The sequence below is a fragment of the Anomalospiza imberbis genome, chromosome 4 (genome assembly GCF_031753505.1).
Source record: "Anomalospiza imberbis isolate Cuckoo-Finch-1a 21T00152 chromosome 4, ASM3175350v1, whole genome shotgun sequence".
NCBI lineage: Eukaryota > Metazoa > Chordata > Aves > Passeriformes > Viduidae > Anomalospiza > Anomalospiza imberbis.
The window spans coordinates 37,313,970-37,340,058 of NC_089684.1; the positions used below are offsets into that span (position 1 = coordinate 37,313,970).

A 26,089-nucleotide genomic window follows, 5' to 3' on the forward strand; every position below is an offset into this window, starting at 1 on the left:
TGTCCTTCTGAATTTATAGTACTTCTTGTAGGAGAAAGGTGCAATGTTTCAGATGGACGAAGGTCAAAGTTTTGGGCCCACACTGAAGACTATGTTTAGGAATAATGTTTTTGTTGTAGTTTTTGCATCTTAAAGAAATTGTAACCGAATCAACTTTTCCAATTAACTGGGCTGAAATAAAGTATTTGCTCTAAAATTGCTTGGATTATGTAGATTTTGCTTAGGTTTTAATGTAGATACAGTATGCTTGACTTGTATGCCCTTAATTCAAAATCAGTATTTCTAGAAGAAATATTTGCTTGAAGTTGATTGTTAGAAGTATGAAATATTTTCCAGCTTCTCTCATGACTACTGGTGTTGCAGTTTGCATGAGCTAATCTGTGTTTGCTTTCTTTTACCTTTATGATAGTCAGTCATTGGTTTTTAAATTTAGCCTCATATGCAGCCTGAATAATTGGGTTACACCCCAGGTGAAGGCTCTCTGTGTCTTTCTGTTCCCAAGTCAGAGGAGTCAGAGGGTTGCTTTTTTTCAACAGACTTTCCTACTGAGGATGAAGAGCCACTAGTCATTAACATGATTCACTAACTTTTTTTTTTCCTCTTCTCCTTCAGCCCACAAAAACAATTCAGATTACAAAGCACATAGCTAAGTTCTTTAGAAGTGTATAATGATTGTTTTAATTCCTAGTCCTATTGCTTTAAAAAGTGAAATCTAATTCTGCAAAAGACTTCTCTATTATGTATCTGTGACTAAGTTACTGAATCATTGAAGTTTTTGATTTCCTAATCCTTCTTTAATCAATGCATACACCTTCCTTATAATCTATAAAGTAATTTCCATAGGACTTGTGGAATTTAGTATTCCTCTCTCTCTGTGCCACATAAGGAGAAGGAGGAATCCTCTTCTGCCCTGTGAAAATAGTATTGTGGATTTTTTCTGCTCTTCACAGCTATTGTGACAAAGTTTTAATTGAGCTGTTCCCCCCCCTCCCCCAATAATAACTGTTTTTTTTAATTTACAGGCAAGCCAAAATAGATGGGCAGGCAGCAAATGCTAAGCTTGAAGAAATGATGGCATTGAAAGAGAAGCTTCAGAGCCAATTGGAGAGAAAGGTATCCTAGAGAAATGAATCATTTCTGTTGCAACGAAGTGGGCAGTCATTTTCTGAATGCTGACATTAAATGAACTGAAAGTTATCTTGCTTGTTTTATGTGACTATATGTTTATTTTGTTCAGATCTGGATAATACTTATATTCTTTCCAGGAAGAAGACAGGATGTCTGCCCAGGAGAGAGAAACAGCATCTGACAAACGCTTGCAGCAAATGCAGTCTAATATAAAACAGTTAGAAATAAGGTAAAGAGAACTCACTGTGTGTTACTAACAGGATACAGGCAAAATGTATACCCTGGCTCTGATAAAATAGAGGGGTTGTCTGTCTTTGCATGTTTTGTGGCAAACACGTTAGGAAGTGACAAAGAGATGTTTTGGATGATCCCTCCAAGGCTCTCTTGTCCTTTCTCATGTCTGCCAATACTGACAATCATAATCAAACAATAAGAATTCCTGAGCTGTTGTGAAGTTACCAGTGGTTTTCTTTCTCTAAAACTATAGCTGCAACTTCATTGCCCACATCCAATTATTCCGTTTCCTCCACAGAGGAAAACTTTATTTCTTCTGGGGCTGTTCTGTTCTGGTTTAATATAGAACATTTTCAGTGATGTATCCCAGGATATCACTGGGATTCTTCTAAGGATCTTCTGAGATTAGATATCTGAGTTAACTCCTATAATTCTGTTTCTTTCTAGGACTTGATTGATCATCAAACTCAAAACACTCTGTCCAAAAACAAGCAGAAAACAATGCAATTTGGGCAATTTATGAATAGATACTTACTAATAGCTCAGTCTGAATGAATCAGTGTCCTAATTGACCATCACATTGTCAAATTTCTACTGTCTCATAGATTGTGTGTGACTGTTCAAGATGCTGAACAGCTGAGAGCAGAAAAAGTAGCCCTGGAGGAACAGATCAGAGAGCTTCAGGCCAAGTCTGCCAGTCTAGAAAGTGAGACATATGATGCTGTTGCAAAAGTCCAAGATTGCATACAGCTCTTGGAAGAAGCTAACTTACAAAAAAGTCAGGTAAGTCGCTGGATGAATGTGTTTCCTAGAAATGAGGATATTTAGGATACACAAGCTAACTTTTATGTCTGTTGTGCTAAAATTAGTCATGCATAGAGAGCAAGCTGGGATGTGACCATTCATCACTCAGATTTGTCATACAGTATGAACTTCAAAGCATATGTTGAGTGCCTGGATAAAGGTCATCTAAGCGATGACACTATACCTAAACACAAATCTTCCAAAGTTTTTGATAAGAGTTCAGAGTTGCTTACCAAATACTGGTGTCAGGAAAAAAGAGGAAGGTTCTGTTACAAATTTATAACTGTTAAAGACAAGGCATAGAAAACAAAGAAACCTAGGCATGTGGAGGGCCTTAACAGAAACTTTTACATACAATGTGTGATTGAACTATCATAGAATAACTTTTATGCCAAAATTATTGATATGAAAACATGGCTCAAGGAGCCAAAAAAAGCAGACAATTCTTAATTTACTGCTCTAGCTTAAACATCCTGAATTTTTCAAACTGGGAAGAAAATTCAATGAACATAAAAAAAAATAGTGTTCGGTTAATGAACAGAATAAAACACATGCACATTAATATACATATCTGTTAACACTTTGTGTTTCAAATTGTTTTCTCCTTGCTCTGTAAGAGATGAAGGTGGAAATTTTGCTCTGGATTCCTGTGCTTTCTCCTGTATAATTCCATATTCAGCCAGAATCTCCAAGTCCCAATAGAAAAAGGCATCTACTGACACTAACTCTTTGTGTGGTTCTGATTTACATGAATGTGCATTTAGTGTCACATGTTTTCAGTGTCAGTGTTACTGAGTCTCAGGGTCAGCTACTCCAAACTAAAAAGGAAAAGGTGTCTTTTGAGCAGTGTGTGTTTTTGTCTTGGTGCTCTTAGTATCACACTGACACATCAGTCATATTTCATTTTGTTATTTTTCTTCTAGGCACTCTTTGGGGAGAAACAAAAGGAAGAAGAGATCAAAAAATTGCAGGATGAAATGTCTCAACTTGCAGAAAATACTGCTGCAAGAATTAGAAAGGAAGTAAGTTATGGTGTAACATGTTTAGAAAGAATGGGAAGATGTTTTTGGCTTTCCTCAGAGTGAAAATCTACTGCTGGTGTATGGTCATCACGAGCAGTTTTCTCACAAGGGTTTGGATAACTGGCAAGGCAGCATGCTGATAGCACCATCCTCTTAAGCATTTATTGTCCAGACATGTGTTCTAAACAAGAAGCAAAATTGTTGATGTCTCTGCAGACACTGGCATGGAGAAGGCTGCACTGTGAAGATGTGAATGGCACTTGTGGTGTTCTAAACACCCTCAGTTAAAGTAGTATGGATTGATAATAATAATTCTTCTAACCTTTATCTCATAAGAGCTGTCAGTTATTGCAGTCCTAGGTATTTTCTTGCCTTAAGTACATGCACCACCTGTATACTACATATATGTGTCAAAAAGCAAGATGGAAAAATAGTTTGTGGGCCTAATTTTGTAGTTTTGTTTTGGTCACAGGTAGACACTGCAAAGAAGCAATGTAACATGCAGGTTTCTCGGCTGACAGAAGAAGTTTCAGCTCTTCAGATGGTATGGAATTGATGGATAAAAATATTTTCAGTAGCAAAACGTTCAAGACTTCTAAGACTTTAACTTAGACTTTTGCTGATTAAATACTTCCACTAGAATTTAGTATTTTAGGTCAATCAACATGTGATTAATGAGTAATTGTGTAGGACAGTCCTCTATTACTGTATAGCACATTACATCCTGCATGTCTCCAAAGGTGAGTTCACAGGCATTTTGAAAGTGAGATCTGGGCTCTAGAAAATACTTCCCATGTGATGGCACTTCTTAAGTATCCCTGTTTCTTTCAGAGACACACCAAACTCAGCCTTCCATGTTTATCTGTAGTTGTGTGTGTACAAAGGAAAGCTGATATGAAAGCTGAGAAAGTATCCTAAGAGAAAGTCTGGATCAGAGACAGCATATTTCTGAATGAACCAGAAACTTGTAATAAATTACGCAGGTGACCAAAAGAATTCTGTGCTTATGCACCTATTTATGCATTAAATTTATTTTAAAAAGGTTTCATTTGATATGACTTGGTCTGTATATTGAATGATCCTGTAGAGAAAATAATGAGAAGGTAAATATAATCAAATGCATCCCTGGCAGTAGCAAGAACTGCATTTACACTGGGGGGGGGTTGGCTTCAGCACTTCCTGAATTTTTATTTTGATTTATTAAATCTTATTTAAAAATTACTTTTATGAAAAGGAATGTGGAGAAAAACAAAGTCAAATTGAACGAGCCATTAGAGAAAAGAGAGCAGTGGAAGAAGAACTTGAAAAGGTAAGGCAATTGTATGTATTTTTTACATCACATTTAAGATCTCTTTACAGAAGGAAAAATACATAGAGTTTTTTCCCATTTTTCATTTATTTTGCCCTTAATTTCTTATTTTATTTTTGAGTAGATTTTCTTAATTGCTGATTTTCATATATTTACTTTAAGGTTGTTTGCATTCTTTTTTTTTAATCAGAAGATCTTTTAAAGCCGCAGCACCAAACTGAAAAAGAACGTTCTTTGAAAAGTGTAAAAAGTAAAAGAGAGATGTTTAGCATAACCAAAAGAATGCTGATACATATTCCAGTTCAGATCAATAGGCAGAAAACAAAATAAATGTCTGATCAGATCTTTGGAAACTTTTCTCTTTTTCAAGTGGAAGCAACAATGTTAGAAATACAGTTTAATTTTAAATCATGGGAAAATAGGATGCAATGAGAAGTAAGCTCATATGTAAGTTTGCTCTTCAGATTTACAGGGAGCACAGAGAGTATGAATCTGACAGTAGAAAGCTCGAGCAGCTGCATCAGAAGTATTTACTTGCAGAAGCTGCCAAGGATGACCTTCAGCGGAGTCTACAGATGACACAAAAGAAACTGAAACAACTGGAAATGAAGTAAGTGATGCTACAGATGTTTGCAGAAGGAGGAAGAGAAAGCAATGGTAACTACTTCAGACTATTTAAACTGTTCAATGTGTGTTGTTAGGGCTTTGTCAAATCCTTTTATTCAGTAGCAGACATAGTATCAAGATACCATAATTGTGAAACTAAGATTGATTTTATCAATTCCATCTTCATGATAAAGTTCTTTGCTGATTTGTGGATAGCTCCCAGTCTATATCTTTCATTCTCTGGTTCAGGAGTTCTTCAGTTGCAGCCAAACTTTCCTTCTCTTTTAGCTCTGAGGAAGAGAAATCTCGTTGGCAGGAAGTTATCTGTAAATTGCAAAACACTCTGGATTCAGAAAGAGAAAAGAGTTCCTTTGTCAGTGAACAAAGACTAAAACTTCAGCAGGAGAATGAACAATTGCAAAACGAAATGGAGGGTTTGAGAAAACTGGCAGTAGAGGCCCAACAAAAAGCTAAAATAAAGGTATGTTTTTGGTTTATTTTGTAATATAAGGCTAATATTTGCTTAGTAAGGCAGCAGTTCTAAGAAAAAAAACATAAAATGTTTAAACTAAGATTGAGAGTTTCAGTGATGCTTCCTGGTTGCTGCTTAAAAGTAGTTTTATTATTGCATTGTGTGTTCTCAGAATCCATGGGGGAGCTCAGTCTCTGCTAATTAAATTGTATTTCAATATGTATTAAATTATCCTTGATCAGAAGACCCCAAATGTTCTTTGCTTTAAATAAGATGAATAGATTAAATAATGCAATTCCCAATCTTCATTTATTTATTGTGTCTAATGTGTCGGAAATCTTCGTCTGTCTTTCTGCCCAGAGTGTTCCTCTCCTTGTGTGTCCACCATGTTGTCAGGGCAATGTATAACAAATAATTTAACAGTGTGGCTGTCAGCATTGGCTCTTATTTTCTGGACAGAGGAAATTGTTCTCCATGCTTAGCTGCAAACAAGAGTATTAGCTGCAACCTGGTTTGTTCTTTTTGAACACGTTCCATTAAATGCCCCTGAGCAGGCTGCAGATGGGATAAGGAATCAGTAGTAACCTCAATAAATTCAGGATACCTGTGGCTTCTGGAGGGAGGAACAGCTTTCATCCTTGATGTGCTTTCTGAACTTGCAAAGCCGGTACTTTCCCCTCTGCAGTGTAAAGATACCAAAGAAAGGGATCTGAGGATCTGGAGCAATGAAGACAACCCCAGTAAGCAGTTTTACAAGGTGTGAGTGGGGACCAGCTCAAATCTGGCTTCCATTTTGCACTACAAGATAAAGAAAGCTGTGAAATTGAACAGGGACTCTTGTACAAGTCCAGAACCCTTTGCTTAAACAAAGGATGAAAATCTTGTAACAGAGAGGTGGTGGATATGAAGCACAGAAAGCATATACTAAATCTTTGTCTGTCTCATTTTTAATCAGGCAGGCTTCCATTATAGTCACAGATAAGATTCACTGCTTGATTTCATTTCCCTCTGATGTACAAAGGATTGCAGATGCAGTTATGAAACTCCTAACACATTTAGCTAGATGAAAAAGAACCAACTTTTTTCTATGGAGGAAACACAAGGGAGAAGAATAAAGATTACTTACAAAAATAAGCATACACAGCTCATTATCCTTTATTGTCAGTTGTCCTATTTGCTTAAATTGGCTTTGGGAACACATATCGCTGAGTATATAATTAGAAGTTTAATTATTGTATGTTACACACTTTCAACAAATGTTTATAAATTTAACTCAGGCGTTGTAAAACAAATGGAAAAAAAGTAAAGAGCGAGAGATTTGATTGTGCAGGATTTGTGGGGTTTTTTTAGATAAGCACAATGGAGCATGAGCTTGCAGTGAAAGAGCATGGGTATGAAGCTCGACTCAGGGAGATGGAGGACGCCAGTCACAAGTCCACTACTGAGCTCAGACGTCTCTTGGTAGCTCAGCAAAAAGCAACAAACAGGTGGAAGGAAGAAACAAAAAACCTCACTGAAACTACAGAAGCCAGGATCAGCAAGCTGAAGTAAGTACAGTTTTGTTCTCCTTCTGCAAAGTGTGGTTCAGATACTGTTTGGGGTATGGCAGTAGACCTGTCGTGAAAAACCATGAAGAGCAAACCATCCAGACTCAAAGATGTGCTTGCAGCAAAACAAAGAGTGATATAAACAGAACCTGTGATGCTGTCTGTGAAGTTAGCACTGAAGTAAAGCTGTCACTGTTTCATTATCTTGTAGATAATGTGGGAGGTTTTATAATGACAGAAAGTAAATAGAATATATTACTTCTGATTTTTCTCTTTCAAGATACAGCACACTCAATTTAGACAATTTTAACTTTGGATTATGAGAACTTCTGTACCTCTTCAGAAAAGCTATAACATCAGTTATGGAGGGAATCTCCAGACTACTAAAATAAACTGGACAAAAGCCTCTTGGAATGTACATCTCATGTGCTCTTCTGAGCAGTTGCTGTTATAAATGAAGATAAAAATGGGTTGTGTGATTCTTCTAAGAAAAAAATACGGTATAAACTTTAATTTTCTCTTAATTCATCCATATTTCTAAGCTTATGCTTCTATTTTGCAGTGTAGAATATAAGAATATTTTTAGTTTTGCAAGTTTCCCCTATGCTTCATTTCATTTCTAGGCTCAGGAAATGCTGTCAGTTAGCTCAAGTAGGCTATTAATTTGAGGTTAAATTAGCCTGGTATTTTTATAGAACTGTAGAGTAGTTTATGTCCTCAAGATCTCCTCTTCTTCAAAACTGGTTAAAAATTGGAGGAGGTTGACACACTGGTCCCCAATAACTGCTAAAATAGGAAGCCTTATTTCTTAAGTCTAATTTCTTTAAAATTAAAGTGGTTAGAAATGAATATAACGTTGCATTACCTTTCAGTGGGCTTGAGAACAAAAATTCAGGTTATGCAGCTCTGTTAACTTGATACATTTGAAGCAGCCCTTTAGTCACTTTAAGTGATGCACTCATGTGGTTCTTTGCTCAGACTGATTTTAGAAATTGCTTTACTATCATGTTAACATGGAATCAGAGCTTTTCCCTATTAAAATTGGGAACCAGTGAATCCTGCCTTTCATTTCCTTTGGGGTAGTCTTGGGGTTTTTTCATGTTTTTTTATTAATGTAATGCTTTACATATTCTCAGCTTCAATCCTGTTTCCAGTATCCCATGCAGTTTCTGTAGTTACAGTTTCTGAAGCATAGCTTGGCTGTCAGAATTCCAGTGGTGTGAGTGGAATTAGAACCCAGCTCTCTAAACACAAGCCAGGAAAATCTACCTTGCCACTACTGTTAACCTGGATATCCATCTTTGCAGTGAAGGATATGCTCATCTTTACCTTCCCTAAGCAAACAGTTACCAGGGGGCTTTTTACCTCATCTGTTCAGATACAGGCTGGCTTTAGTTTCCTTTAAAGCATCCTGCATTTTGCAAAGGTTATCATTAAACAGTTCTTTAGTAAAGGGAAAAGTCTCTTTCAGAAGAGTATTGAGGCTGTTTGTGAGACACTGGGAGCTGTGCTGATTCACTGACAGTTTTAGTGGTGTAGCTTCACTGTATGTAATTAGCTGGCTCTTACTGATACTTTTTTAGCATCTTTTGTAAATGCAGTAACTGGAGAAGAAAATTATTTTGCAGTCTTTCATGCTAAGGTAAATTTTAAATCTTAAACTTGTAGTTTATTTTCTGTAAATGAAAATACAAAACTTCACAGCTGAGCGTCTTGGTTCATCACTAGATCCTGGATGTGGTTCAGCAGGTTCCAGTTAAAAGGGGAAATTTGCAGACTTCCAAAATAATTAAAGTTATATGTGATACAGCTGTTTCCCCTCTAAAAGCTTTACTGTTCAGTGTTAAAAAGTTGTTACAGCAAACCAAAAGATTTAGACCTTATTTATCTGCAGAAAAATGCTGACATAGAAAATACAAGGAAGTCTGCTTTGTGAACCTGGATGAAAGTGGATAATAAATCTTGAAAATGTCCCTATTTATGTGACTTCAGTAGACATTTTGGTGCAAGCCTAAAAGCTAATCAGTTACTTTATGATATGGTTTTGTGTGTTATGCCTTTTCATACTGTATAAGCTAGAAATAGAAGTCTTTATCAGGCATTTGCTCTACCTGGCAAGGAAGCTGGCATTAGAAACGGGAAGGTTGTCATTTAGACTGACATCAGGAATTTGGTGTTAAATCTGTGCAGTGATGCTCTGATATCACGGTGACAAGTAGTCTAACTGAACCTTATCTGTATTATCTGGAAATTTTAAAGCCATCTTATTTTTCACCTTCTATGCATTGCCAGACACTCAGCAATGTAGTGCAGAATGCAATTGGTATGAAAATTAGCTCCAGCATTTCCATTGTAGTAGTTATTCAGCACAAAAGTCCTTGCTTATACTATAAATGTATAATTATCATATTTCTTTTCATCTGTCACAATAAAATTTTGAGTGCAAGTACAGAGCAGCAAATACCTTTTTACTGTGTTGGGAACTAAAATCAAGTTGCTGATCATTTAAAAAGCAGAATAATTTCGCAGCAAATGCATTTATCAGGGAAATTTCATTAAGAACACAAAATATGACTGATACTGGTAATGGATTAATTCATCTATTGTTAATTAAATGCTGTGTTTGGAAGGTCTCTTGAAGCTAATGTTCTCACCTGTAATGTTCCTGAGGCAGGAAATGTTCTCACCAAGCATCGTGGCAGGGTCCAAGAGAACAGAGGATCCATGTAAATACGTGTGCAAATGCAGAGGATGTGTTGGTGCCATGTAGCAGAATTTAATTTTTTAACAAAAATACAGTTTTTAACAAGAATCATTACTCTTGCAGCATGCTAATGTGTTTTATAGCTGAGTGTTTTTTTAGGAAGTTATAAACTTCCTAAACAAATCGTATCCATGTGTGTGGGGGAAGGGAAGTGTTTTAGATTGCATTCCACCAGCAGGTTTCTGTTAGTGCAGCTCCCATAAACACCGACTCAGTATCCCATTTGTTAGTGTAGGTGTTTCCCATTCCTTTGCCTGAAAGTCATGTTGGTTTTCCAGTTCTGTCCTCATTGCTTTCATTTTCCATGTGAAGGTGTCTGAAGCATTTTGGCTTCTTTATTAAACTTACCAGCAGCAGCTGCTAACTTTTCCACATTCCATGTTGCTTATCTGTCATGTTCTAAGTCTTCAGGGTTTTGTTGGTGAGGTGTAACCTATATGCACAAAGGAAGCATTAAATAATTCTAAGGAATGAAGCAACATCAGGGAATGTTAGGGGGTTTTTGATCTGAAAAAAAGTTAAGTAAATTTTGCAAACTGTAATGGTAGAGCATATAATGTAAGAAACATAAGAATGTAGTAGATCAGTGAAAAACTTGCAGGTAGAAGTGTTGATAAGTAAATTGATAATTCCAAGCTTCATTGAAAATTATTCTGTGCTTTTCTGCACCTTTGGATCTCATTCAAGATAACCATGTAACTGTTGCTGATAAAACTGAACTTGGAATTCAGAACTAGTGCTGAAACAATAGGCAGTGCATTGAATACTTGCAGACTAAATTACATTTACATTTTCTTCATACAAATGCATTACTGTCTTCATTTATGAGAAAAGCTTTCTTCCCTGTGAGCATCTTAAGATGCTGCATGCATCTTAAGGAGAATTTATTGGTAACAGACCTCATCTTCACCTTGCAGAAGGGCAGGGAGCCAGTTTTGCTTCACTCCCCTTGTGCCAGTCAACTCTGAAGGTAACTAAGGAGGTCAGTGCTCCTTGTGACACGGGTCATCATTCCAAATACAAACTTTGCTCTTGGCAGCATGGCCAAAAACTCACTGCCAAGTTTATTCTCTTTGTTCCCACATTGTCTGCTCTGGCAGAGTCAGAAACCAAACTGCTCTGACCCCTGATTGCATCCATGTTAAATGTACTTTGAGTTCTAATGGTAATGTACTGAAGTGAACTTAGACAGCAAATGTTTACTATTATAAAATAATAGTAAAATAGTATAAAGTGAGTGATCACTGTAAAAAGTTGTAAAAGTGATCTTTCATATTCTTTATAGGGGTTTAATTTGAAAAAGGAAGTATAGAAATTTTATAAAACTGCCAAACTTCTTTCATAACACAAAAAGAGCTTTAAAGTCTTGGTGAATAATTTACGTATTTCATGTTCATTAGTCTAACTGATTCTTCAGTTACTAATTGATTGTTTCCCCCTCCTCCTGTTTATGTGGAATGTTGTCCAAGTAATCTAAATAACCAAATCAGACTTAATGTTGAAAAAGCTGTTTTGATCTCCAGTGTCACTTCTCCACAAATGAGTGTTGAATTTGATAAGAACTAGAAGCAATCTATGTTGCTGTTGTTGCTGATCTGCAGGGTGTAGAGCTTCCAATTGTAAAGCTTTAGGCTTTCAGTTTGAATGTCCCAAAAATTTAAGGTCATCTGCCTTTGACAGCTCTGGTTAAAAAAAAAAAAAAAAAAAAACAATGTCAAGTGCTTTTTACTTTTCTTGTCTTCATTTGAAATAATTTACTTTTGAAAGAGGTGAGGAAAGCATGCACAAGTTTTTAAAGGTTCCTGCTTTCATTGAAGCACTATAGTCTAGAAGAATTGTTCCTCTGGCCACATTTGGGGCAAGAGACTGGCAGAGACTGCTCTTGTTACCTTATAGCATCACTGTAAAGCTCTGTAGTTCTTCAGACTTCAGCTGAGAAGAATAAATGACAGCACATAGGAAGTGGAAACAGCAATACCAAAGGATTGTTTAGGAAATTTGTAAATTGGAAGGAAATAAACTTCAGTAACAACAGAACAGAAGGTAGAATGGGAAGGGTTGAAAGAAACAGTTCTGACAGCAGAAATCAGGCAAAACCAGGGTAACTCAGTCTACCAACATCTGCTCAAATAAAATGAGGTGACAGACTGTATGCAAGTTTTTAAAATAAAGGGCAGATGATTGCTTTGTTCTGTAAAGCCCACCTTTACAGGTCTGTAGATAAATGCACAAATACAAAAGATGGTTAATACCATCTCACTGGCATATTAGTATTTTTTGTAGATATTCATGTCCTTACCCTGAGAATGAAAAGTTGGGGTAAATAGAGAATTTTGCAGGTAAGCAATCCCTTGCCAGTCTTCGCACCAGTGGCCAACACCAAGGGCTTATTTTTGTTGAATGTGATTCTGGTTGGAGCAGGGAACAGAATAAGATTCACATGGATAAACTAGGTTTTCTATTGAATCAAAAGACTGAATCATCGCAGAATGCCCTTCAGTGGACTAGATCTGGACAACTGCAGACAGGGAAAAAGGTCAATCCTCTAACTTGAAAACCTGACAGAAAATTGACAGTTCTCTCAGCTTTGCCATGGATATTGCTTTGGCGTGTCAGACACATGGATGATTGCTCAGTTTAGGTACAGTTTAGCTTGAATTGTGGTAGAAATAGGTGTACACAGGTCTGTTCTTTTACAAAACAGTGCATGAAGCAATTTATAAACATTGGCTTAAACTATAAAGGGGGACAAGTTTGTTTCCATGAAACATTGCATTTGAGGAGCTTTAAAATCTGAACTCTTTAATTACAGAAGTAATAAAATGCAGTAATAATACACAGTGTGAACAAACTAATAAGTTAATAATACTATTCATCTGTCATTATTGTCTAGTAACAAGATAAAACTTTTGGGAGGGGAAAAATAAAAAAAAACATTTGCAGCACAAACCCATTTATTTGAATAACTATACAGAATGGCTTAATTTCCTTAATAGTCTCTTGTATTATAATTGTCAGTACTTAACAAAAGGGAATCCTTGCCATATTGTTTTTATATTTAAAGACTTTGCTTAGCTTAAGCCATCTGACTGCAGCTATTTTGGGTGTCTTTGTTCCAGTTCTTGCCTCTGACACATTTCTTTGTCATAGTTAGAGTCCCTGACTCATCGGTAGGCATGTGTGGGGTTTGGAGTTCTCTGTTTTTTCTGTGATTTAAAATACTTTTCCTCTGAGGAATGACCTTTTTTGGTGGCAATATATGAAGTGTTGGCCATGAATGCTTTCTCCTTTTCCCTGCATCCTGAAGAGTACATGGAGTGAATTGCATGGCATCTTGAGATGAAGAAGTTGCCTCTTTTTCTGAAACATTATTCTTGGCTGCACTTGTGCAATGTTTGGCAGCCATAGCTGCTTATTTTAAGATGTTGATTAAAGAAAAAAACCAGGATGAGAGACAGCTGCAGGTACTGGCAGTATAGAAAATTCACAATTACTAAGAGTAACCGAAGCATGTTATAGTATAATTCAACCAAAAAAACAGCTGGCACATGCTATATTTGTCATGAGAGCTTTGCAGAAAGTACTTGCTGCAGCTGGCGGATTTATCGCCCGTCTGCTGAAATGCTGGAAGCTCACCTTTTGTTTCCTACTCACTTAGCAAAGACAGTGTGCAGTGGGGGCTGATGTAATTATCTAGCAGTTGGGGTTATTGTTCAGTTCTAATATAGAGATCTCATAAGTTGTATTTGGGGGAGGGTTAACACTCAGATTGAATCAATTGTCTAGCTTAATAGCCATCACATTTCCTTATGCTTACAAGGTTAAACTGTTTCCTTTTAAATATGTGTTCAGTGTGATCTCATTATAAAAATAATTTCTTGATCACAGCTGTGTATGAGCCTGTAAAATCTGTTTATGGTCTGTACTGCTAAGCATGCTAATTCCATACCTCAGCACAAGCACAAGAGACAGGCTCCTTTCAGTAACTGGGAATTTTTAGGGCGACTAAAAATTGGTCTCCTATATTGAAAATGCCTCATTTGTTGCTTAGTACTAAAATACAGAGGGAAAATTACAAAAATAGTGTTGCATACTAACATACTGTCTTGATCCTGCCATCTTAATTCGTACTTTATATAAGAGTGTTCACATGTAATAACAGGTATAACCTGGATGTGATTTTTAACTGTTTAACAGCATTGAAATATCTGCCGATGTACTCTCATTTCTATGAAAGTTCAAAGTTGTTGAACTGTTTTTTGTGATATCTGCCTGGGGCTGGTGAAAGGTTAAAAAGGTGGGTTGAGAACAGGGGAGTGGAAACTCCTCACCAGACGTAGTGGTGACCTGATGTTACACATGCATTGCCACCTTGTATTTCAAGTGCCATATCTCAGTTTTGAAACTTTTATGAAGTACTAAGTTTAAAAGTTTATAAAAGCAAATTATTGTTGAGAACTAAGTGTCATCATTAAAATAGCAGAGTTTAAGGCGAAGATCTGAGGTTAAAGTATCTGCTACCTTACCTCCATTCCTCAAAAATAAAGGCTTTAGCTTCCCTTGCAGTGCATGCAGTCTCAGCAGCAGGTAGAGCATTTAAGATGAGGTGGTAGAGACTGGTCAGTGGTCACAGCAGCTCACTTAGGTTTGCATCTTTCCCTGGCCAAAATTACTGGAGTTGTGTCTTTAGTCATCCTTCTTGTGCTGATAAAAGGCAATAACTGTTTCCTTTAGGCACTAGCTCAGAGATTGTCTGTCATAACCTAGATGTTTTTTGTCTTCAATACTGTGTAAATTGAGGATCACTAAAACCCATTCAGTATAAAAGTGGAAAGACTGCTTTGAAGTAGGTGGTGTTTTCATTTTCCTCACAAAGTGTCACATTGTTGTCTGTCTCACAAATATAGAATGATTTATTTTTAGGTACTTCAAAGCACCTTTAAAAATGCCTATATTGAGGTCTGGTTATGGAACACTAATTAGAATGTTAATCTCAATATTGAACTTCCTGTGCAAAACGCAGCTTATATTTATTGCATACTAGATAGCATGCCTCCAAAATAAGATTCAATAAACAGGAAAAAAAACCCTGTAAAATGTCAATTGCTCTTGACAAAGTCTTGCTGATTCCAACAAATACATCTTGTTCCTCTGCCATTACTGTTTTGAATGCACAGCATGAAGAAGTGCTGTGTGGTGCTTTTGAAATGGGTGTTTTAAGAGTAACCCTGTAATTAAAACCCACCATAAGCCTCCACAATTCATGGAACTATCTACAGAATTACATTCCAATAACTGAAGTACTACTGTTTGCCAATCAGCATCTTTTCTTCTGATTCCCAGAAGTGAGCTGCGTCAAGAAAAACTTCGTAGCCAGGAGCTCATTTCCCAGCTGGAAATAGCAAATGAGAAGGTAACGGAGGTAAGATAATGCCTGATGTGACAGCTACTTTCAGTTACAACCTGAATTGCATACACTTAAAGTCTTAGCAGAAACCTATTTAGGTGAGTTATGTTGCTGGTTTAGAGAAAATTAAGCATTTTTGACAGAGATAGTAACAATTGGGAAGCCTCACTGTTTCTTGCTGACTGACATGTTCCAATGGCAGGAAGACAAATGAACTTTACTCTCAAATTACAAAAGTGAAAGGGGAAATCATCTTTCTATCTTTCTAAGTGACTAATCTAGCAATTCTGGACAAATTTCAGGAAATGTTTCTGAACTTACTTCTGCCTGTGAATCCCTGCAAGCCCCAAAACAGGAGCAGGCACACTGGGATTATGGATAATGGGGCACATACAGACACCAAGTTCTCCACGTGCTGTGTGTATGCAGAATTTACATTCTGTGTCCGTATATGAATATAGCTAAAAGCAATATCCATTAAAGATTAAGGGCAGGGAATGTGCATTGTTGAATAATGAATGGCCACTTTAGGAAAGGGCTTTCCTGTCAGCCTTATAAAATCTGTGATAACATCCAGTTCTATCCAGGATAAGTCCTTCTGTCTTGTTTTTTTTTTGTAGTGCTGTGTTATTTAGAGGACAAAAATTATATGAGAAGTGAGTAAAGGCTGGTTAAGAAAGGTTTTTTAGAGACCCTTTGAAGGGAACAGAGGAGATCTGTAGCAGTTTTATCATCCCATTTGTATTATCTACTGTATTCCTCTTTCTTCTGAGCTAAATAGCTAAAACATTTATGTTGTAAGGTTGCATGGATTAAATAACCTGAATTAAAATGTCAGCCTTAATCCATCTTGCTTCAAGGTGGTGAAATGAGTAAAACTTCCTCTGCAGATAGATTAATTGGAGAAGTCAGATGATGTCACATTTGAGCTGGAAATTCTCTTATGATGTGTCAGCAGTTTGTTCTCAGGCTTTTATTGTAAGGGGAAAACAGTTCCATTTCTGATGTTCCTCTTGTGTTAAGGTTTTTTTGCTACAGAATGAGTGGATTCATTAAAAAAGAACTTGGCATTGTGATGAGAGATTCTGTTTCCACAGGATGAGACATTGATGATGGAGTATCGGGAATACATTGACAGGCTTCAGAGGCGGCTGAGCCAGGCAGAACAAAGAGCAGCCACAGCATCCCAACAGGTACCCAGATCACAAAAAGTGTTATCCAAGCACATGGAATATGCAGAAGTACTCACTTTACATCATTCCTGAGGCAGAGGTGATCACTGATGAGCATTATTACCAACAGGATTTTAACAAGCTTGGATTTTGGACATGTCACCTTCTGACAGGATGTTTATTTGACAGCTTAGGTTTATGTGTGAAAACCAGTTTCATGTGAATTAAACCTGCATGGTTCAGAATGTGTGAATGAAGGTGTACAGGCCTTTCTAGCTTTAGAAATGGCAAGTTAGCAAAGACAAAACAAACTCTTAAATAACTATAGCTCCTGTTTGCTGGTCTGGAGTGCACCCACTTCAGTTACCATTGGCTGTGTGTTACAGCTGCAGCAGCTCCTGCAGTGGTAAAAATTGTGCAGAGTAGGAAATGCTTGTTTCTTTCCAGGCCATTGGAGAGGTAAAGGAGAGTGAGTGTATCCCTCTTGGTATTCAGCTTTTCCATAGTGTTTAAGCTGTACAACTTGAAGCAAATCCCATGGGGGTTTATACACTGAGTTCTTTTTTTTTTGCCAAGGAAATTCATTACTCAAGTTGGCCTCCTATTAAGTAAAGATGGTCTTTCTGCCTCCTGCTTTTTTTACAGTGATTTAGGAAAACCATTTGCAAATTACAGCTTGTTAATGCAGGTGACCCCATGTGAACTGCAGAGAGGAGATGTTTTGCTGAACTAAATTGCTCAGTTAGGACAACTGGCATTTTTTTCCCAACAGCAGTGAATAAAATGGGCAAAGCTGCCAAGCTGTCATAACATAAGCTGTGGTTCCTGGCTCTAAATGCTCTCTGTCATGACAAGGTCTAGTCAGCTGCTGAAGATTTGCTCTGAAAGAGGAATTAATTTTTTTAACCTCCTGTTTATTATGTGGATCTGCTTAGCTCTAATGCTCGCTTCTAAGATGTTGTCTTCCCATAAAAACCCAAACATCCTTATGTCACATTTCAAGGGAATAAACTCATGGCCTTGCTGCACATAAAGGAAGAGGTCTTGCTGTTCCTGAAAACGCTGGCAATTAGCTGTTCCTCGCCAGGCTTTCTCTGGAAGGTAACAAAGACATCTGATGTTGTGCAGCCCAAGTGCTGTTGCCAGACTTCAGAACTGCCTTGCCCTCATGGCAGAGGTTACTACAGAGGCCTGGCTGCTCCGTAGTGACTTCAGAACTGCTGTGCCAAGCCCCTTCCTTTTTCTCTCCACCCCAAAAAAACAAATACTGGCAGGGTCCCTGCTAAAGGTCTCCAGTAGTGCTGCAAGAATGTCCTCTCTTTTCAGTCTGGGTCTTTATTCTCTACTAGGCCCCAGAAGGCTGAATGTTCCCATGCGAATTCCATCAGACTCAGTGATGATTCTCTCTATTCCTAACTTATAGGCTGAGGGCTGCTTTCTGGCTTGTGTGTTCTCACTGCATTATCCACCTTCACTGTAAAATTGTATCAAATATAGACTAGAGCTGGACTAGTAGGGAGCCTAGAAATTACACTTTTATTGTGGGCAGTTCAATGACTGTAAATCTTAGCGTATTCTGAAATAATAGTGATCAGTAGGAAGTATAAAAAATACAAGATAATGTTTGCACAAGTTTAAAACATCTGTCCTGTAGGTGTCTTTTATTGTATTCCTGCTACCTATCATCTTGTATTCTCTGGGATCTGAATTAAGACAAAAGCAGTAGTCATCTACAGAGTACATTGTAAATCCTGCTGTTCATCCGAAAGTCACACTGCCTGTGCTTGTTCCCTCTCCTTCATCACACATTCAGTATGGAAGTTCTACTGTTACTTTGATCCTGCAAAGAATTATTAACAAAGCTATCATCTGCTTGTGTTTCATTACAGCTCAGCCTGATAACTACACAGAATAAAAAAGCCGCTTCCCTGAAGGATCTGGAAAATATTTAAACACGTGTTTTAATCATTCACCATGTTGGGAGTTAAGAGCATTGCTGGAGAAACTTCATATCGGAGCACTACAGTCAAAAGCACAGCAAGGCTTGTAAAACTTAAATTCTGGTAAGAAAGGGAGTGGATGAAGATCCTGTCTCTGGATGCACAATAAAGATTGGAAGAAGACTGCAAAATGTTGTCATTCAAGTCCTTTAATGTAGCAAATGAAAAAATCTGACACAGTGCTGTGGAACGTTCATTTTTTTTGGTCTAAAATCCAGTAGCTCCAACTGTGATGAGATTGTGTACAAGGAGTCGGTAACACTTGAAATTCATCTTGGCTGTGCTCATGTGCAGTATCTTTAATTTTTCTTTATAGTGCAGGTAACTTTGGAACAATTTGAAGATCCTTTGTGAATTATAATTAGACTCATTACAGCATGAGTGCCAAAGGGTTGCTCTTTTGATGGTCAGTGTTTGAGCTGCACAATGCCTCCGTTGCCTTCCAGCATGAAGAATTCAGTTTGGTTTGGTTTGATGCCCCTAAGGTGCAGGTAATAATGAAAATGCTGCTGTGGTTACTCAGCTCATTCCTAAGTGCTGTAATCTTCCTGCACTTGTGCTTCTTTTTCTTAATATACTTCTTAATAAAATAATTTCTTAATTATTTTACAATTCCTTGCTTTTCTGTTGGTCTGCTTCTTTGGTTTGGACGTATCTGGGAACTTCCATTCTCTTACTTCAGTTTGCACAAAAGTGAAGTCATCCAGCCTTTTTACCTTTTGAAATAGTGGGTCTCAGTTGTACAGATGCCAAGATGTGGGAATCCTCATGTACATGGGTTTTTTTTGGTAGTTGAGACATGTCATAGCTATCATTGTACAATTACAGCCAAACTCCATTTTCTCTTTTAGCATATATTACAGGCATTCAATAGGTGTTTAACTGATTTTTGAAGTGCTCACATCTTGGCCTTAATTGACATAATTGCTTGTCCTTCCACTTAAATGTGAAGAGTGCAATTCAGGTTTCTAACCTCTCATTCAGCTGCTGGGTAGTGCTTGCCCAGTGCTTGATGGAAGTGTCTCATTTGGATTCATAAACTTGTGTGTCCATGGCAGTCAATCTTCACCATATTTGCATTTTAGAGGATGGAGCTGGGCTGATCCCCCTGTGGAAGCAAGACTTTGTGCTGCCTCCTGAAATCTTGGCTGTTTAGGTAGAGCCTGCAAGATGGATACACCCTTATAAACAATTCCTGCTTCCTGCAGTGAAAGCCACTAGTTCCTACAGTGGTTGCTTTTTCTTTTTGATAGATGCCTGTATTCACTGCAATCTCTAAATCTCAGTTTTGGTTAAAAGATGTTGAAGATTCTCCAAAACAACATGGATACATTTTTCAGAAGCTCCAAGTAGCTGTTTGGGTGAGATTTTCACCAATCAGGAGAGTGATACAGAGGCAGGCAAGTACCAGGCATCTTGTTTCCATTTGCATAATGCACAGCTGAGATGATGACAGGCCACCTGGAAGATTTTGTGTGAGCCATTAATCCCCTTCACTCTTCAAAGGCAGGCTCTGGCTGTGAAGTGAAACCTGGCTGGAAGGGGCAGGCACTTCTTAGGATTTGGGTATTTGTTCCTGGAAGCACAGGGCACCTGCATGCTTCCCTGTTAATTATGAGTACATTCATTTCACCTTGGGGTGCAACTGCTATGTGGTGGCTCTTTGCCAGAACAGGAGCTGCACGGATTGACACAAGCACCTCATGGTGAAGGGAAGAGGCAGGAGAGCAACTCCAGCAGATGACACAGGAAAGGAAAAGGTTTCTTCCTGGTCGGCCTTGTAGCACCATGAACAGCAATGTGGTGACATGGAGGTCATCACACACCCACCACCTCCTTTCATTTCCCTGAGGTGGCTAGAGGAGGCTGCTCCCATGTTGCTCCCAAATTGGGAGGTCTTTTTTCCAAGATGGATTGCTCAGGGTGTCCTTTCACAGCCTTGCCTTGCTTTTTCTTGCTCAGCACCAAGTCCATTTTGTATTTCTGCATCTGGAGTTTAGAGGAATCCTCATCTCCTGGAAATCCTGCTATACAAGAAAATGCTCTCTCAGTAATGCATGACCCCAGCCAGTTCAGAGTGTGAATGAACTTTCAGCCTGATTATCCCAAAGATCCACGGGTTCAAACCTCATGTTCCTTTTCCAGTGGAACACATACAGAGATTTTTTGCAAGGATATCCTCTGTCTGCAAATGTAAATTATTTGAGGTAAGCAACATCTCTGTGAGGATGCCAAGGGCAAAACCACACAGTGTGCTGTTGATGGGATGGGCACAGCTGTCAGTAATACGCAGTCCTGAAAAAAACCTTAAAAATTTACAAAATGTTGCAGCTGCAGTGTGAATGGTGATACCTGTACTAAACCATGAAAGCTGTTCAGACCATTGCAGTGAAGTGTTTTTGTAAGAAACCAAATACAAATACAGGGAGGTCTAAACCACTGCTGGCAAGCATACTGCAAAAATGTACAGCATTTATTCACATACAGACAAAAGGCACAATTCTACGGAATATTTTAACAAAAAATACAGCTGTTTCAACTAGGTATTTAGAAATACTTCAAAAAAGGGAGAAAATAAATACAGGATTGGGCCATGTAATATAAAATAGTCATCTCTACATATACTTTTTTATTTCTGTTTCTCTTCATGCACCTTTTTTTTAATTAATTAATTTCAGCTGAATGGACACCAAAGCTAGGCACATAGTGAAAAATCTGTACAAGTTTTACAAATGTCATCACAATTGTCTCAAACTTCTGAAATCAAGATTTGTACACAACATGAACCCTTCATTTAGATCTGTGTGAGTTTATAACCTAACAAATGGCATTCCAGGAAACTCTACAGACGTTCAGCTAGCCTACAGTTGGACAGAACACACGGATCATATCAAAGATCTCTTGGTCAGTCAGCACAAGGAAAGGTCACGCTTGGAAACAGAAATCCAGCAAATCCCAGTAAAACACGGGGTGGGTTTGTCACAGCAGTACCTGCAACACCTCCTGCTGAGGGCTAAGCACAGGGACAAAACTAACCTACAGAGCTGGTCGTACCACAGCCTTTTTTGGTTTGGGGTCAGCTCCACTGGAAACCTCACAAAGCTTTCTGCCCTCAGTGCCAGGGGACAAAGCAGCTAAGGCATTAACTCTGCACAACATAAGTGTTCATGATATAGTGCAAATTAACAAGGTACCTCTGTCCAAGGGGTGTGAGGTTAAAGGTTTACTCAGAATCCAAATTTAGGGTATTCCATCTATGGCTTGACAATTCCTGTGTGGTCATGAGCTTCTTTCTTACAGAAAATACCAGTGCCTGTCTGGAGAATGTTGCTGGATGTTGAGTAGAACTTACTGGCCTTTTCTCTGTCTTCTGATTATACTTTGAAGACATCCCAGGAGTGACTGTGTAACCTCAGTCACCAGTGCCCTACCTGACTATCACCTCTGTAAGTCATGTATTATTCTTGGGACTTCTTGGGACCATCAACAGGATTTTGAAATTGTATTGTATTATCTTACATAAAATTCCCCTTCCTCAAAAGGTTAAGACTTCTGAGTTTTAAAACAGGGATGCATTCTGGTGAAATATTTAATTGATAATGTTAACTTGCATAGCAAGATAGGGTGTTAAGCCTTTTTTATTTTTCTGATTGAATCCTCAGTCCTAGGCAGAGGAATTCTGTGTTGTCAGTGTTCCCTCCTCGGGAGGCAAGGGTCAGGCATTCCAAGGTGAGTGGATGCCATAACAGTAGGCTGGAAGTGGGAAAGGGGAGGAGAAGGAGGTTCTTTATGCCTGTCTCTCTGTTAACATATCACTGCTACGACCTCTTCACCAGTACATACCTCTCCTACATCTATGAAAAATTCCAAAATGTACAGGCTCCTAATGCTCCACTGCGATGTGTGCACTCTACTCCGTACAAAAAAGTATCCTCACAACCTGTTCATATTATTGCTCACAGCTTACTCATTATTGCCACTTGCAATTATTAAAAAAGTACACAGTCAGAATACAAGTTCCCTTTTCCATCAAATCTAATTCATAATAGAACGAAATAGTTTTTTCTTTGCTTGACTGTAAAGAGCTAATCACAATGTATTGCCTTTGTGTTTTACCCTACTTAAAAATATATATTCGTGTCCATTTAAAGCAACCTTTTAGTGTCATAAGCCTGACTCTCCCAGTACATATCATTAGTGCATCTGTGGTGGCCTTTGGGAAATCCTCCTGCCTAGTGCCACAGAAAACTTCTGTCTGGAATTGTCATCACACTCCCGAAGGCAGGTGCCTGACTATGAGTGACAGGTTATTCCATGGAGTGCTGGAACCCCCAGACCTGTCCTTTGCTCAGAAATGAGCATTTGGGAACATCCTTTGTGTCAGTCCCACTCTTTCAAGCCCTGCCCTGTCCCTTCCTCCTCTTCCAGTGCAACATCCTGGCTGTGCCCGGTCATCATTTACATGTAAACTCTGGAGCATAGGGAGGGGTTTGAGCTGCCACCTGTGCTCAAACTCAACACAACAGAACACATTCTGCAAAGAGAGGAGAAAGAGCTGTCCCTGCCCAGGGATGGGGAGCATTTCTAATGGCACTTACCAGTGCAGTGCAGTATGGTCTAACAACCACCTTCCATTCAATACACACAAGTTAAATTAAGAGCTTGTGCTTTTCCAGAAGTCAGGGGAAAGGAGTAAAAGTTTCAGTGCCTTTTAGCTAGAAGGGATGAATACAGCCTGATTACTCCTATCCTCCCCAGCCCCTTTTAAAAGATTTTTGTGAGTTGTGTGCATCCCAACTTCTGTTTTAGTAGTGATGTCACTTTTTTGCTTACTCAAGAAAGTTGCAAATAAGGGAGATTCAAACTTCTCACAGAAATGGGGAGGGTGAGGGGGTGTGGATGGGGCAAAGGAAAAAAAACAAAACCAAAGAGCTTAAAACAGCTTTAAGTGCATGTAAACATACTTATACAACGCAGAAAAAATGGGCTTTCAGTTTGTCAGTCTGTAGTTCCAAGAATGCTCTTCTCTCAGACCACGGTGGAGTTGGCTTGTAGGCAGTGACTCTAGTGCCCCCATCCCTGTGTCCAGTCAGGTCGCCAGGATGCTCCTCCGAATAATGTCTGTCCTCCTGCCGATGCTGCTGCTGGGACTGAGCCTCTGTTGCCTGCACTTCTTCTCAGCCACTTCCGTCTCCGAGTCGCTCATTTCGGCGTCGGGGTCGTAGCCATCATTCTCACTGTCAGGCTTTAACTTGCTTTTCGTCCTCTCCTTGGCTGGAATTCTGCCCACGCCCAGGTAGGGGTAGCCAGAGTTCTGGCGGCAGGCCTCCTCCAGGCTCTCCCCCTGCTGCTGCCTCTCCCCTTTCTTTGGAATTCGGAATCCACCCCAGTTTTTCCCCGGGCTCGTGGGCGTGGTAGGCACTTTAACTACTGTCTGATTAGAGTTTACTTTGCCCAGACCCCCATTACATTTAGGCACTATATCCCTCCGAGTGCCAGGCGCCGACCTACCACCGGAGTGGTTCACAGCCCTTTTGTTTTCCAGTTGCCTCTGAGAGAGTTCCGTGGGTCTCAACGGTTTGTGGTTGTGTTTAGAAGTCTTTTCCTTCAGCTCTGCCTTCGCCACCTCGCACTGCAGGCGATTGTCTCTTCTCTTCCTGTGCTCTGGTAGAATGGCGCCGTTTTTCTGCTGCGCCGATATAATCCGCGTCTCAGCAAAGGGCTTGTCAAAATTTAAAAAGCTGCCTGGAGCTGCACCTCCTTCCCTCGGGCTGGACTGCCTCAGCAGGGATTTGCTGTCGTTCCCAGACCTGTCTCTTACCCTGTCTCTCTTGTGGGGTTTTTTCAAGGAGTGGGCCAGAGATGTGCCCATCTGCTTCCTGAAGAACGCAGAATGCCACTTCAGATCCTCGATCTTGGGGGCGTTGGGGCCCAGCGACGGGCTGTTGAACAGCACCGTGTTTTCCATGGAGGAGAATGAGGAAGGCACACCTGCATGGAAGCAAACAAAGTTCAAGCCAAGCAATCCCATAGCTGTATAGATCAATACCAGTTTTTCAATGTACCTGTTTTAACTCTGCTCCTTATGCCTGACGTGTTCACATCAGAAATGGGTATTTGGCTGCCTGTCCTGCACTTTTAGGTCACAACTCTGTGGCTATGTCATGGTTTCACAACATCCTGCTGGTTTGGTTTTATCTTCCTCTACCTGTGCCTAATTACACTTGTAGTAAACACAAGTCCTAGCACTCCTCTGTCCACTAAGACAAAGACACTCCTCAGAGACAGAGGCAAAAAGCAACCAGCAAGCCAATCTCACTGATGCCATCTAAAATGTGGTTTATTAGTTACTCAATAGTTCAAGGATAATCTGGCCACTGCAGTAATTTTGAAGGTATTCATCTTTCTGAAAAATGAAATGAGAACAAATGAGGCCCTGTTAGTCCTTCACAGCCTCTAAGCAAACCTTGTCCCTGTGCTCTAACATGAGGAAGGGAATACTGAGGCATACCTGAAACTCTTTCTTGTTCCAACTGCTTTGTGTAGCTGTTGAATATCTGTTCCTGAACTTTGCAAACAGATCTCTTGATTTTTTCTCTCCGCGTCACCATGTAAGTGAGGTTACGCACCTGGAAGACAGCAAGGGGATGGGTTTTACAGGAATTGTATTCCCAGGATATTGCCCTACATGTGCTTTGAATTAATGTAGCTGGAGTACTATACCCCATTTAAACAAATGGTGTTCAGTTAAAATTTAAACCATTCAAATTTAAACTATTTAAGTTTAACCACCTTCAACACAATTCTTAGAGAACAGTCTATTTAACTGACAAATTACCTGTTGAATTGACAGGCAATTTAATTGACAGTTTATTCCATCAGATTTGGAGAACTACAGCACAGAAGTAACTTCTACAAACACTTGAGTCATAGACACACAAAATCTAGGGAAATGTTGGAAATCCTTGAATGTACTCAGTATTAAATACTTCCCAGATGAGGGAATGATTGAGAAGTACAGGTGGATGATTCTAAGGCTCCTCTCTCAGTACAGGGTGGTGCCCTATGAATTACAGCCTTGTGGCCTGATCTGTGCTTGTTTTTGCAAAGGTTCCTTTTTTAAAATTCAAATTATCTTGAATGTACAATCAATGGGAACAGAGTAGTAAAATATTAAAAATATTACTAAAATCACATATCATGTTTGACATTGCATTTAGATACAGAAAAGATACACACAGAAAAATTTAAGATCTAGGGAACATAGTTACAAACTCTAATTATTTAGCTCATCAAAGAGAAGATGGCAAGAAAGCTTGAGCATGTGGAGCAGGAACAGAAGATCCCAGGTAACAGCTAGGATCTGGGCCATCTGAACAGCTATAGAAGAGCCATGGGCTGGAGTTGAAACTAGGAGAAAAATCAAAAGAAAAACTACAGCAATTCATTGTAAGAGTAATTAGGCATCAGGATCCTTTACAAAGGATGTAGTACATCCATGAGAACTTGCTGTCCTGATTTAAAAGTTAGACAGTATTTTGAAAGAAAGGCTCTGGTTCACCTACAGGTTACTGAGGTAGGACCTCCTGAGCCAGCTTTCATCCATGGCCTACATGAGCCACGT

General features: G+C 38.9%; 3 protein-coding genes across 15 annotated transcripts in view; 2 read left to right on the forward strand and 1 right to left on the reverse strand.

The window, feature by feature from the left end:
• The window catches only part of SCLT1 (sodium channel and clathrin linker 1), a 29,436-nt gene extending 10,840 nt beyond the window's left edge, over positions 1-18,596 (forward strand). For 3 of the 5 annotated variants that reach the window (XM_068187908.1, XM_068187907.1, XM_068187905.1), the window contains exons 10-20: positions 1,023-1,113; positions 1,266-1,357; positions 1,968-2,145; positions 3,090-3,188; positions 3,661-3,732; positions 4,423-4,497; positions 4,962-5,107; positions 5,392-5,584; positions 6,926-7,122; positions 15,230-15,308; positions 16,391-18,034. In XM_068187908.1, the coding sequence (XP_068044009.1) occupies positions 1,023-1,113; positions 1,266-1,357; positions 1,968-2,145; positions 3,090-3,188; positions 3,661-3,732; positions 4,423-4,497; positions 4,962-5,107; positions 5,392-5,584; positions 6,926-7,122; positions 15,230-15,308; positions 16,391-16,558 (1,390 nt within the window). In that variant the 3' untranslated portion in view covers positions 16,559-18,034. Of the gene's footprint in view, positions 1-1,022; positions 1,114-1,265; positions 1,358-1,967; positions 2,146-3,089; positions 3,189-3,660; positions 3,733-4,422; positions 4,498-4,961; positions 5,108-5,391; positions 5,585-6,925; positions 7,123-7,402; positions 7,623-15,229; positions 15,310-16,390; positions 18,035-18,354 lie in introns of those variants that run through there. The other 2 variants (XM_068187906.1, XR_010998297.1) reach the window with 2 other exon arrangements.
• MFSD8 (major facilitator superfamily domain containing 8) overlaps positions 1-26,089 on the forward strand; it is a 336,831-nt gene that overhangs the window by 99,352 nt on the left and 211,390 nt on the right. The gene's annotated exons all lie outside the window — the stretch shown is intronic.
• JADE1 (jade family PHD finger 1) overlaps positions 20,918-26,089 on the reverse strand; it is a 71,623-nt gene continuing 66,451 nt past the window's right edge. For all 9 annotated transcript variants that reach the window (XM_068187900.1, XM_068187897.1, XM_068187904.1 and 6 more), the window contains 2 exons: positions 24,977-25,094; positions 20,918-24,456 (listed from right to left, as the gene is read on the reverse strand). In XM_068187900.1, coding sequence (XP_068044001.1) covers positions 23,555-24,456; positions 24,977-25,094 — 1,020 coding nt within the window. In that variant the 3' untranslated portion in view covers positions 20,918-23,554. The remainder of the gene's footprint in view (positions 24,457-24,976; positions 25,095-26,089) is intronic.